The 14,157-nt window shown below is 39.2% G+C and overlaps 1 protein-coding gene across 7 annotated transcripts in view; it reads left to right on the top strand.

The window, feature by feature from the left end:
• Positions 1 to 14,157, top strand: part of IFT88 (intraflagellar transport 88) — a 131,086-nt gene that overhangs the window by 82,681 nt on the left and 34,248 nt on the right. For all 7 annotated transcript variants that reach the window (XM_060637581.3, XM_078448587.2, XM_060637580.3 and 4 more), the window contains 2 exons: positions 10,244 to 10,296; positions 11,880 to 11,945. In XM_060637581.3, coding sequence (XP_060493564.1) covers positions 10,244 to 10,296; positions 11,880 to 11,945 — 119 coding nt within the window. The remainder of the gene's footprint in view (positions 1 to 10,243; positions 10,297 to 11,879; positions 11,946 to 14,157) is intronic.

The following is a 14,157-nucleotide window of genomic DNA, read 5'->3' as shown; positions in this document are numbered from 1 at the left end:
TTTAATGTTTATTTATGTTTGAGAGAGGAAAGACAGAGCATGAGCAGGGGAGGAGCAGAGAGAGAGGGAGACACAGAATCTGAAGGAGGCTCCAGGCTCTGAGCTGTCAGCACAGAGCCCGATGCAGGGCTTGAACCCATGAACCGCAAGATCATGACCTCAACCAACTGAGCCACCCAGACGCTCCAAATAAATAAGTGTCCAACTTGGCAGCTCAGGCCATGATCTCATAGTCTGTGGGTTCTAGCCCCACATCAGGTTCTCTGCTGTCAGCACAGAGCCCTCTTTGGATCCTCTGTCCCCCTCTCTCTCTGCCCCTACCCCACTCATGCTCTCTCTCAAACATTTTTAAAAAATAAAATACAGTTTATTTATTTATTCTGAGACAGTGTGTATGAGCAGGGAAGGAGCAGAGAGAGATTTTTTTAAGTTTATTTATTTTGAACGTGCATGCATGCAAGAGAAAAAGAGGGAGAGAAGGGGAGAGACAGAATCCCAAGCAGGCTCTGCACTGTCAGCACAGAGCCCAACACAGGGCTCGAACCCATGAACCATGGATCATGACCTGAGCTGAAATTGAGAGTCAGACACTTAACCAGCTGAGCCACCCAGCTGGTGGCCCCAAAACCTTTAAAAAATTTTTTAAATAAAGTAGGAGTCAGCAACTACCCACTACCACCCATTGTCTGTTTTTTATGGCTTGAGAGCTAAGACTGGTTTTATGGCTTGTTAAATGGTTTAGAAAATAAGAGTACTTGTGTCATGTGGAAAAAAAAAAAGAATTATGGATAAATTAAGACATTTTCAGATAAACAAAAGCTGAGGGAGCTTATTACCAGTACACCTACCCAATGAAAAATGCTAAAGGGAGTCCTTTGGTCTGAAATGAAAAGATGCTAGACGGTAACTCCAAGACCTAAGAAAAAATTAACGAAGACTTGTAAAGGTACCTTCATAGGTAAATATAAAAGTACAACACTTTGTACTTTTGGTTTGGCTTATAACCTCTCTTTTCCCTATATGATTTAAAAGGCAAATACATAAAAGAAAGAATGCACAGAAAAGGAATGATGGGAATCAAAATAGTACACTATAAAAAATCAACTAAATACCAATAAAGGGCAGTGATGGAGGAATTGAGGAACTAAAAACATGTAATACACAGAACAAATAGCTAAATAGAAGAAACTATCATTCTATATCAGTAATAACAAATAGAAATATATTAAACTTTTCCAGTAAAAGAAAAAGATTGACAGATTGAATAAGAAAATCAGTATCCATCAGTAAACTATCTACAAGATACCGAATAAACCCACAATTAGAAGAAGAAAGGAAATTATAAAGATTGTATCAGAGGGGTACCTGGGTGGCTCAGTTGATTAAGCATCTGGCTTCAGCTCAGGTCATGATCTCACAGTTCGTGGGTTCCGACCTCACATCAGGCTCTAGGCTGACAGTGTGGAGCCTGCCTGGGATTCTCTGTCTCTCTCTTTCTCTGCCTCTTTCCCTCTTATGTACACACACACTCTCTCACTCTCTCTCTCTCTCTCTCTCTCTCTCTGTCTCTCTCTCTCTCTCAAAAATAAATAAGTAAATATATCTTTAAAATAAATATTCCAACAAAGTTGGGGTGCCTGGGTGGCTCAGTCAGTTAAGTGTCTGACTCATGATCTTGGCTCAGGTCTTGATCTCACAGTTGTGAGTTTGAGCCCCATGTTGCACTTTGTGTTGGGCTGTGCACTGGGCATAAAGCCCACTTAAGAAAAAAAAAAATCCAACAAAGAAAATCCCCAGACTAGATAGTGTCACTGGTGAATTCTACTGAGATGGTTGATTTTATGTGTCAACATGACCGGCCACTGGCTGCCCAAATTATTTCTAGGTGTGTCTGTAAGAGTGTTTCCAGATGAGACTAACATTTGCAATAGACTCAGTAAAGCAGATTGCCCAGCTCACTCTAATATTCACATGGAATCTCAAAGGGATCTCAAATAACCAGAACAATTTGAAGAAGAAGAAAGTTAGAGTTCTCATACCTTCTGATTTCAAAATTTGCTACAAAGCTGCAGTAGTCAAAACAATATGGTATTGATATAGAGACGGACGTACAGATGAATGGAATCTAGAACTCAGAAATAAGCCCTTGTGTATATGGTAAATTGATTTTCAACAAAATGCCAAGACCATTCGATGAGGAAAGGACAGTCTTTTCAACAAAAGGTGTTCAGAAACCTATCCTTTTGGAAAGGAATGAAGTTGAACCCTTACCTTACACTGTATATAACTTAATTCAGGGGCACCTGGGTGGCTCGGTTGGTTAGTGTCCACCTCTTGATTTTAGCTCAGGCCTTGATCTCAGGGTTGTGGGATTGAGCCCTGTGTCAGGCTCCAAGCTCAGCATGAAGATTCTCTCCCTCTGCCCCTCTCCTCTGCCTGGGTGTGCCCTCTCTCTCTAAAATTAAAACAAAACAAAACAAAATTTTAAATGGATCAAAGACCTAAATATAAGGCCTAAAAGTATGAATCTCTTAGGAGAAAACAGAGAGGAAAATCTTTATGCCATTGGATTTGACAATGATTTCTTTGATGTGACACCAAAAGCACAGACAATAAAAGAAAAAAATAGATACACTTGACTCATCAAAATTTAAAACTTTTTTACATCAAAAAGCTCTATCTACTGGCACAAAAACAGACACTCAGATCAATGGAATAGAATAGAGACGCCAGAAATGGACCCACAAACGTATGGCCAACTAATCTTTGATAAAGCAGGAAAGAATATCCAATGGAATAAAGACAGTCTCTTCAGCAAGTGGTGCTGGGAAAACTGGACACCAACATTCAGAAGAATGAACCTGGACCACTTTCTTACACCATACATGAAAATAAACTCAAAATGGATGAAAGATCTAAATGTAAGATAGGAAGTCATCAAAATCTTCAAGGGGAAAGCAGGCAAAAACCTCTTTGATCTTGGCCACAGCAACTTCTTACTCGACACATCTCCAGAGGCAAGGGAAACAAAAGCAAAAATAAACTCTCGGTCCTTCATCAAGATAAAAAGCTTCTGCATAGCGAAGGTAACAGTCAGCAAAACTAAAAAGCAACCGATGGAATGGGAGAAGATATTTGCAAATGACATCAGATAAAGGGTTAGTATCTAATATCTATAAAGAACTTACCAAACTCAACACTGAAAAAACAAATAATCCAGTGAAGAAATGGGCAAAAGACATGAATAGATACTTCTCCAAAGAAGACATCCAGATGGCCAACTGACACATGAAAAAAATGCTCCACATCACTCAGCTTCAGGGAAATACAAATCAAAACCACAATGAGATACCACCTCACACCTGTCAGAATGGCTAACATTAACAACTTAGGCAATAGTAGATGTTGGTGAGGATGCGGAGAAAGAGGATCTCTTTTGCATTGTTGGTGGGAAAGCAAGCTGGTGCAGCCACTCTGGAAAACAGTATGGAGGTTCCTCAAAAAATTAAAAATAGAACTATCCTACGATGCAGCAATTGCACTGCTAGGCATTTATCCACGGGATACAGGTGTGCTGTTTCGAAGGGACACATGCACCCCAGTGTTTATAGCAGCACTATCAACAATAGCCAGAGTACGGAAAGAGCCCAAATGTCCATTGATGGATGAATGGATAAAGAAGATGTGGTATATATATACAATGGAGTGTTACTGGCAACCAAAAAGAATGAAATCTTGCCATTTGCAACTACATGGATGGAACTGGAGGGTATTATGCTAAGCAAAATTAGAGAAAGAGTAATATCATATGACTTCACTCATATGAGGACTTTCAGATACAAACCAGATGAACATAAGGGAAGGGAAGCAAAAATAATATAAAAACAGGGAGGGGGACAAAACATAAGAGACTCTTAAATAAGGAGAACAAACTGAGGGTTACTGGAGGGGTGGTGGGAGGGGGGATGGGCTAAATGGGTAAGGGGCACTAAGGAATCTATTCCTGAAATCATTGTTGCACTATGTGCTAACTTGGATATAAATTTTAAAAATAAATTAAAAAACAAAAGACTCTATCAACAGAATGAAAAGACAGCCCACATATTTGCAAGTCTATATCTGATAAGGGGCTATATCTAGAATATATGAATAACTTCTATGACCCAAATAACAACAATAACAACAACAAAAACAATTTAAAAATAGGCAAGGGATTTGAATAGACATTTCTCCAAAGTAGGTATACAGATAGATGATCAATAAGCACATGAAAGTATGTTCGACATCATTAGTCATTAGGAAAATGCAAATCAAAATCACAATGAGACACCACAGCTTTTAGGGTAGCTGTTATATTTGAAAAGAGCAACAACAAAATAGTAAGTGGTGGGGTGGTTGAGTGCCTGGAGAAATTGTAACCCTGCGCATTGTTGGTGGAAATGTAAAATGGTGTTTTATGGAAAACCATCTCGTGGTTCCTCAGAAGGCTAAACTTAGAATTACCATATGACGCAACAATTCTACTCTTAAATATATACAAAGGAATTAAAAGCTGAGACTCAAACAGATACTGGTACATTCATTAACATATCATTTTTCACAATGGCCAAACAGTGTCAACATCCCAAGTGCCCATCACTGATGAATGACAGGCAACAAAATGTGGTTGTATATATGCAGTGGGATATTCCACCATGGAAAGGAACCGCATTGTGACACATGCTGCAACATGGAAGGACCTGGAAAACATCATACCAAGTGAAAGAACCCAGACACAGAAGAGCAAATATGGTGTGATCCCACTTGTATGAAGTGTCTAGAACGGGCAAATTCATAGAGACAGATAGTATATTAGAGGTTACTAGAGTGTGGGGGGAGAAATGAAGTTATTACTTAATGATTGTGGGGTTTCTGTTCGGCTAATGAAAAAGATTTTGAAATAGTGGTGATGATTGTACAACTTTCTGAATGTAATTAATGCCACTGAGTTGTATATTTTAATCATAATTTTTAAAAATTAATAATGTGATGGGGTGCCTGCATGGCTCAGTTGGTTGAGCATCTGACTCTTGGTTTCGGCTTAGGTCATGATCTCACGGTTGATGAGTTCAAGCCCCACATTCGGCTCTGTGCTGACAGCATGGAGCCTACTTAGGATTCTCTCTCTCCCTCTGTCTCTGCCCCTCCCCTTCTTGCTCTCTCTCTCTCAAAATAAACTAAAAAAATTAATGAGACATACCAAAAACCTTTGAATTTTACACTTTATATGAGTGAATTGTATGTTACATGAATTATATTTTAATAAAATATAAAAAGAGGATACCTACTATATGATTTCATTCATGTAAATTTCAAAACCAGTCTAGATCAATATTCAAAAGTCAGGATAATAGTTGCCTGTATTAGATAAAGGAGGTAATGTTGAGGGTGTAAAGGAGGCTTCTAGGGTGTTGGCAACATTCTGTCTCTTGAACTGTAGGATAATTACATGAGTGTTCACTTTATATCAGTTTATTGAGCTGTATAGTTATGTTTTATGTGTCTTTCCATATGTGTTATACTTCACAATAAAAGATTTAAAAATTAAAGAAAAAAGACAATGTGAGCAAAGAAAGACAATACAGCCCTACCCTGGGGGAGCCATTTGGAGATGTAGGGGGAGGGGCATATTTTAGGGTCATGATGATAGGGAGGCACTGTGAGCATTAGGTAAGCAGCCACCAGTGACGGTAAACATTCAGTAATGCATAGAGGACCTGTACAGTGAACGGTCCCATCCTAAACGCCAACAGTACCGTCACCAAATGCTGCATTAGAACATGTTATAGGAAAACAGGGAGGGGGACAAAAACATAAGAGACTCTGAAAAATAGAGAACAGAGTGTTACTGGAGGGGTTATGGGAGGGGGCGTGGGCTAAATGGGTAAGGGGCATTAAGGAACCTACTCCTGAAATCATTGTGGCACTAGATGGTAACTTAGATGTAAATTTAAAAAATAAATTAAATAAAATTTTTTAAAAAGATACAATGGAAATGTTTCTTATTTATTTTTTTAAACGTTTATTTATTTTTGAGACAGAGAGAAACAGAGCATGAACGGAAGAGGGTCAGAGAGAGAGGGAGACACAGAATCTGAAACAGGCTCCAGGCTCTGAGCTGCCAGCACAGAGCCTGACATGGGGCTCGAACTCCCGGACTGCGAGATCATGACCTGAGCCGAATTCGGACGCTTAACCGACTGAGCCACCCAGGCGTCCCAGGAAATCTTTTATAAACTATAAAGATCCATGCAAATAAATACTTTTCTAAAATGAAAAAAAAAAAAACAACAACATGTTAATAGTGGGGCACCTGGGTGGTTCAGTCAGTGAAGCGTCTGACTTTGGCTCAGGTCATGATCTCATGGTTTGTGAGTTTAAGCCCTTGGTCAGGCTCCGTGCTGGCAGCTCAGAGCCTGGAGCCTGCTTCCCATTCTGTGTCTTCCTCTCTCTCTGCCCCTCCCCCACTCATGTTCTCTCTCTCCCTCTCTCTCTCTCTCTCTGTCTCTCTCTCTCTCTCTCTCTGTCTCTCAAAAATAAAATGTTAAAAAAATTTTTTTTAAAAAGAACATGTTAATAGTATGATTTTGTTCCTGAGATTTAATCTTAAAATTCTAAAGTCTTTTCTCTGGGGCCATTCAGTGTATTCAGAGAAACATCCTCAGATCTGCGTCAGGAGTATAAGCCTGGGCTGCTGCCCAGCTGGCAGGGACTGGGCTGAGGGTCTCACTGTCCCGAAGCAGACTCTTTGCCTCATCCTGCAGTCCTCAGTCCAGCACCTCGAACCAGCCGAGCCCCCCTGGCCGGGAGCCTTCCTGAGCGGCTCCTGAGGGTGAGGGGTTATTACCTGGCTGCACGGGGTGAGGGGGTCCAACTGCTTCTCAGTCACATTTCCAGTCTGTTTTCCTTTTTATAGTTTCATGCTTTACTGCTCCTTCCTCAATGCCGGTGATCCCAATTCTTGAACACTTCTGGTGATTTGCAGGGAAGATCTGAGCACCTCTCATCAGTATGCTGTTGGCAAGCACTTGAGTTTCATCTTTCTTTGCCCTCCTGAAGTCAGTTTCCATTTTTTTTTTAGTCCATCATCCATCATTTGTATATGGTTTTATATGGTTTGAGTTTGATCTGACATAGAGTTTATCTTTCTTATTCTCCTTTTTTGGGGGAGGTTAATTTCCAGAAAAGACATTGTGCAATAAGAGATTTTTTTTAATTTTTTAATGTTTGTTTATTTCTGAGACAGAGAGAGACAGAGCATGAGTGTGGGAGGGGCAGAGAGAGAGGGAGACACAGAATCCGAAGCAGGCTCCAGGCTCCGAGCTGTCAGCACAGACCCCGACGCGGGGCTCGAACTCACGAGCTGTGAGATCATGACCTGAGCCGAAGTCGGTCACTCAACCGACTGAGCCACCCAGGGGCCCCTGTGCAATAAAAGATTTTTAACTCTGCCACCTTTAATCCAGAAATCATGACTCTCCGATGGTGCTTACTTATTCCATGTGTGGAGATAATAATTCTTCTCTGAGATAGTTTTCAAACTGCATGCCTCATTGCTTTCTGGAAGTGTGACATAGGGATTTATTCAGGATATTATGCTGGTAAATACTATTGGGACAATAACCTTAGGCATAGGATGCCCGTGTCTCAGTTTCTTTTCCTTAAAGGTGAACAGATAGAATGAATTCCTACCTGAGGCCACTTCCAGTTCTGAAGTTCCGTGATTCTATAAAGCCAAGTCATTACAGATTTAAAATACTTAAAACCTTTAGTTTTTTAATACTGTGCTAGGCAATTTATAACCAATTTGCTGGTTTGGAGATGGTGTTATTCTAAATCACTATGTCTTAAATGTGCTGCCTGTAAAATAGTATTTTTCTTTGAGGATTGAGGAGAGGAGTAGGCATCCACTCAAGAAATAAACTTGGCTTACTACTTATAAACTAGGTTCTGATGGTAAGACAGATAAAAGAGACAAACCAAAACAATTAGGCTTGTTTGCTTTTGTGCAAAACTATCCTGTCCTGTGTTAATAGTGTCTGGGTTCTCTCCAGCTCCTAAAACTATCAGTACGAACGTGGCAGCTTAATTCTGAACATTTATAAATTTATCTCGTGTCCTAAAGACATGAGACTGCATTTCTCATACATGAAAGCTTCTCGACTATTATAATGCATAAAATCTTTTGCTGATCGTCTACATCAAATCAGTGCCCAATTATGTATGCTAATGGAAACAAGCAATGTCACAGATCATCTGTAGTTATGATCCACTAGAATTAGTAATCCAGAATATTACCCAATACCTTATTAACATTAAGTCACTGAGCCCTGTTCTTCCTCTTTACTGGGCTACTCTGGTGGTTGAAAATAATTACTCCATTTTCCACACGAGGATGCACACACATTCATGCACGCACTACGTAGCAGCTGCTCTGGTGGCTGTTTTTTCAATTTCCCAGTAGGGGGCATTCATGAAATAAGGCTTTCCTGAAGAAGAGAAGAGAAGTGGTTATGATAATCACTAATGTTTATTATTTAGATACATTGTGCTACATAATCCTCACAACTGATTTATGACGTGGGTGCTGTTATTCTTCCCACTTTGTAGATGAGTAAACACGGGCACAAATTTAAGTAATTTACCAAGTTAACAGAATGAATAGTGTACCAAACTAAAAATCATAATCCCAACCTTTCAGGAAATTATAAAGACATGTACTTGAATATGTAAATGAGGAGTTAATGATGAATGATCACCCAGCCTGTATCAGGCATCATGCCAGGTCCTGGGAACACAAAAGACTCTGCTCCCCTCAGGAATTTATAGTTTAATAAGGTATTCGGAAACGTAAATAAGACTACAGTATAGTAAATGCAGTGCCAAAAAGATTCTAGGATGTTAGAAGAGTCCACAGAACAATCTAATCTGGTCTGGCAGGGAAGTGGGTCATGAGGTTGGGGTGAGCCTCCAAGTGGAGGTGACGGTGTGTGCAAAGATCAGAAGTCTAGAAAATGCAGTGAATGCAAAGGACTCTGTCCTCCCGTTTGGATTTGCTGTAGCGTGAAATGTTGGGCAGCTCCCATGGAAGTGGAGTTGGTGAGGTAGCAAATGGCTAACAGTGGATGAACTGGATTAGGACCTTGGAGTTACCGTGCAGTTGGAGGGGAGGTGATGCATTTTAAAGAGGGAAGTAATGTAGTTAGATATGTGTTTTCTTTAGATCAAAGTGGATGGCTCTGTAGGGAGTGGATTTGAGGTTAAGTAGCTTGTCCAAGTAGTAGGGCTGTGACCCTGATCTAATAAGACTCCAGAGCTGGTAGGTGTGCCATCAAATTGAGTGGGAGTGAGGCTGTCTCTGAGGCCATCAGGTAAATAGAAGGAAGAGTCTAAAAAGAAATGAGAAGCACATTCAGTTATTCCCTAGTCTTTCATTTCTTTAAATCTTATTTTCCTAGGTATTTGTAACAGTAGTCTTTAGAAATCCTGGTCGTTCTTATTTATTTTATAACAGAAATTTGGAGCACCTGGGTGGCTCAGTTGGTTAAGCATCCGATTCAACTCAGGTCATGATCTTACACAGTTGGTGAGTTCGAGCCCAGCTCGAGGGGCAAAGAGAGGGAGACAGAGGATCCAAAGCGGGCTCTGCTGACAGAACACAGAGCTGCCTGCCTTCCGCTGCTTGCCCTCTCTCAAAAATAAACATTTTTTTAAGAAAAGAAATCCTTTTCTTTTTAAGAGGAAAAAAAAGAATGAATATAGTTCTTTTTTACTCTACCTTTAGTTGAAGCCTAATTGTTCAAACACAAGGTCAACAATTGCCTCATGGGTACAAAATTCGCAAGCCTAAATTTCTAAGTCTTAGGTACTAAGCCAAAGTATAACATTATGGCAAAGGTAATGATAATGTTTAAAATAGATCACAGTGGTCTTTAGCCAAACAGGTTAAGTGGTTCACATAAAATCTAAATAAAGGTGTGAACCAGATTGAAGGACTCTTAAATTTTCCAATATACATATGATAGGTAATAATGAAGGAAATCGTATATATGCTACTTTCAATAATAAAGATCTAATTAGAGGTCAAAAAGTATTTGGAAAAATGTATTTGAAAGATAGTACAGGTATGTAGCTTTATAAAACTGATCATCTCAGGTTATTTTTGTTTCATCTCTGATTTCATATAATCTTGTTTCTTTTATAGGCCTACACAAGTGAAATGGCAGCTGATGGTAGCTAGTTGTTTTAGAAGAAGCGGTAAATGCTTTAACTTTATTCATTTTTTATGTATTTTGCTTCTATCTTTTAGGTAATTATGCATAGAACTGTGTTCCAACCACATGTTTGTTTATTAAAACAGTAACTTTTGCTAATATATTGGAAGCATCATATGAGGAACAATAACTACTACGCACAGAAAAAAGTCATGCTTACAAAATGGGTCTTAGTCGTGTATTCCGTCCCCACTATTAACAGATTCGTTATTTTTCAAAGTTAACATGTAATCATTGGGTATGTTAAGTCACAGAAAAGTAGGCATTCTGTAGACAGTAGTTTATGTTTCCGTTTTCCGTTCACCTAATTCAGAGCAGCCTGTGTGCCATGCCAAATTTATGAGACTGTCTCACACCTGACAAGGCTGAAGAAGGCCCAGAACTGGGACAACTGGGGCTGTATTTTTTTTATACCAAATGCTACTAGGTATCTTCATTTGCGTTTTCAGTTAACTTTTTATTACCTGTACTGCTGACGCTTGTCCTGAAGTGTTGGACTCACCGTGAAGTGAATGATATTGTTGACTCTTATCAGATATTAGGTAATGAGATGGACGTGAACAGATTTGTAATCCCTCTTATAGAGGCCACAAATGATCCAGGAAAATAAATTCCTCGATCCAGGGGGAGCACGGATCGTGACAGTGTTAACGATGTTGTCATCGTGTCTTGTAGGAGGTTTCTTTCTTTATGAGCTCCTCTAGAATGGCATCAGGATAGGTACACAGGAGTCCTAAAATCATTTAGATCATTGATCTTTGCACTCTATTTCCTGGGGAACATACAACATAACTATATATTATACATTTTATGTGTATCAGCATGCGTTCTGAATTACCAATGTTCATTTCCTTGTCAGTCACATGTAAAGCGTACATAGGTAAGAGGTATTCTGAGTGATTTGAGATAGAAACTTTTCTTGTGTTAACTGAAGTACTACTTAGAAGAGAAGCTGACGTTTATTGAGAGCTGCCGGGTGCTTCCTGTCTGTTGCATCGAATTCATACCACACGTCTGGGAGGGTCAGCATGGCTGGCCCTAGTGCATAGTGGGGCCTGTTGAGACTCATCGCTTGTTTACCGACATTTTAGCAAAGATCTTTGATCCCAAATTATTTTTCCAATTCTTTGTTGCTGTGAAGCTAAATTATTGTATTATAAAACAAAATGCTTTCTATAAATTTTTGAATGTTTCAAAATAAAAACTACTGAGAAAGGTTATTTTTCATCTTTTCCAACTAAGTGAATGACATTGAAATTAATGTTAGCTTATCACTTAGATTATTTTTAAAATTGTCAATTGTTCTTCTGAAGTGATTTTTAATTTTTCGGAAATTGAATAGATCTTAATTTTTGACAACAGTGTATTTTAAGCAGTATAACTAAGTTTCAACCATCACCCGTTTACTCTCGCTCTCTTTTTCAAATTTCTTTTATCTGTACATTTTCTTCCAGAAGTTATATTAAGAATGGTTTATATATGCTTGTGGCAAACATGGAAGTCTTCTTAATGTTATTAATGTTTACAATCTGTGAGTATGTTTTTTTCTCTTTTTCCTATTTATAGGTAACTACCAAAAAGCATTGGATACTTATAAGGATATTCACAGAAAATTTCCAGAAAATGTTGAATGTGAGTTTACATTTTATAACTTTAAAACTATAGGTTCTAACTCTTTATTGCCTTATGTATAATAATTATCTTTGCTATGGTAATTGCATAGATAGCTACCAGCCTATACTTTGTGACGCACGTTTATACATGTGGTTATAGGATCAGAAAATTTGACTCTGCGAGTACATTTTATAGAATTTAGTTTTTGATGGATTTAAATATACCACTGTGTTCTCTTCAGTAGTAAACAGATCTGTATGTCAAAGTTTTATGAAATTTGAAAAATAAATGTTGGTTTATCATTGATTTGTTAAAGCTCATACTGTGGTATTTATAGAAAAGGCATTTTTAACTCTTCAGTTAGTATGCAACTTTTTGAGGTTGAAAAATACTTTGAGTTTATGAAAATAGAATGGTCATCTTGCTGATATGGATAGCAAATGAATTTTAATGTTACTTTAAGTTTAAAAGATTATGTTGATATTTTGCTTATTTTCCTTTTGTGAAGTTAGCTTTGTGGAAAATACTCATTTATTTCTCCATCTTGTTGCACAGTGGGTTTGATGTAACCTAAAGTAATAATGTGAAGTATTAATGGGAGTACCAACAACAAAATCATGATCAAGAAAAACACAAAATAACCATATTCACATGCCACACGCTGCCACTAAACGGTATTTGGCCCTGAATAGCCTTGCAGCTAAAAGAAAGAAAAATGTAATCAGTTATATAATCTTTGCTATTTACAAGGGAACAAAAAATAATTCCTTGGGAAGAAGAAAACGTTTTCCAACTCTTCATTTATGTTGCGTAGCAGAGAGAGACAGTAGGTCGTTGAAAGCCGTGGCGGCTCCTTGCTTTTGTGACATCCCCTCAAAAATAAAATAACATGTTTGAAAAGACTTTTTAATTTTGTCCTTCAGTGACAGTGAACACTAAACAATACATTTCAGTTCAGTAAGACAAATCTGTTCTGTGTCAAGCTTTCCAGTGGCCCCGCCTGAGCCAGGGATGAGACGTACTGCACGTTCCTTCGTTAATATTTTTCTCCATTTGGCTTTTGTGGAAGGTCAACAGCACAGGGCTCGGAATTAATGGCCTTTGATGGCAGCTTCGGAGCAAGGGCTTCTCTAATGCCAATCAAAAGCAGATCTGTTAACTGACAAATGCCATCGGGACACAGGCTACGTGGAATTACTTGTAAAACTTTAAAAAGCACAGATTTCTAGCCCAGCCTACGAAGATTCTCCTTTAGGTTCTCAGTGGACCCGGATAGCTTTCATTTCCTGTTTCTTTTTTTAAAAAGCTTTTTATGGGAATCTTAATCTCAGTCACTTCAGGAAGCTTGGTGATTGAGAAATTGAGTGAGAGGTAACAGTACCATCTTGTGAAAATGAAGAAGCCCAAACAGGCTGCTGGGCAGATGGTTCCCCTCCTTGGCACCACTGACATTTGGGAGCAGATAATTCTGTATTGTGGGAGGCCACCCCATGGGTTGTAGAACGTTGTAGCAGCTTCCCTGGCCTCTACCCACCAGACGCTCATAGCACGTCCACTGCCTCCTTACGAAAAGCAGAATGTCTCCAGACCGTGACAGGTGTCCCCTGGGGGACAGGATCGCTGCCAGTTGGGAACCACTGCTGAAGTCATGGCACCTGTGCACTGGACCAGGAGAGGGACAATCTCCAAGCAAGTCCAGATTTCTTTCTTTTTTTTTTTTTTTTTTTTTTTTTTTTTTTAAGTTTATTGACTTATTTTGAGAGAGAGAGGAAGAGAGCACACACGCAGGGGAGGGGCAGAGAGAGACAGAGAGAGAGAGACAGAGAATCCCAAGCAGGCTCTGTGCTGTCAGCAGGGAGCCTGATGCTGGGCTCGACCTCAAGAACCATGAGATCGTGACCTGAGCTGAAATCAAGAGTTAGATGCTCAACTGACTGAGCCCAGGCACCCCCAAATTACTTTCTTTATTGAGAATTTAAGACTCGCTCTAAGGGGTGCCTGGCTGGCTCAGTTGGTGGAGCATGTGACTCTTGATCTCTGGGCTGTGAGTTTGAGCCCCATGTTGGGTGTAGAGATTACTTAAAAAATGAAATCTTAAAAAAAAAAAAAAAAAAAGATTCACTCTAAAAATTAAATCTATGCCATTAGGGAATGTTCAAGATGCTTTTGGCCTGGATAATTTTCAAGACAAATATAATTAATAGTCTGCCTTAGGGGCGCCTGGGTGGCT

Source organism: Panthera onca, chromosome A1 (assembly GCF_046562875.1).
Source record: "Panthera onca isolate mPanOnc1 chromosome A1, mPanOnc1 haplotype 2, whole genome shotgun sequence".
Taxonomy (NCBI): domain Eukaryota; kingdom Metazoa; phylum Chordata; class Mammalia; order Carnivora; family Felidae; genus Panthera; species Panthera onca.
Note: the sequence above shows the minus strand (reverse complement) of the source record. Positions and strands in the feature narration are given on the sequence as shown.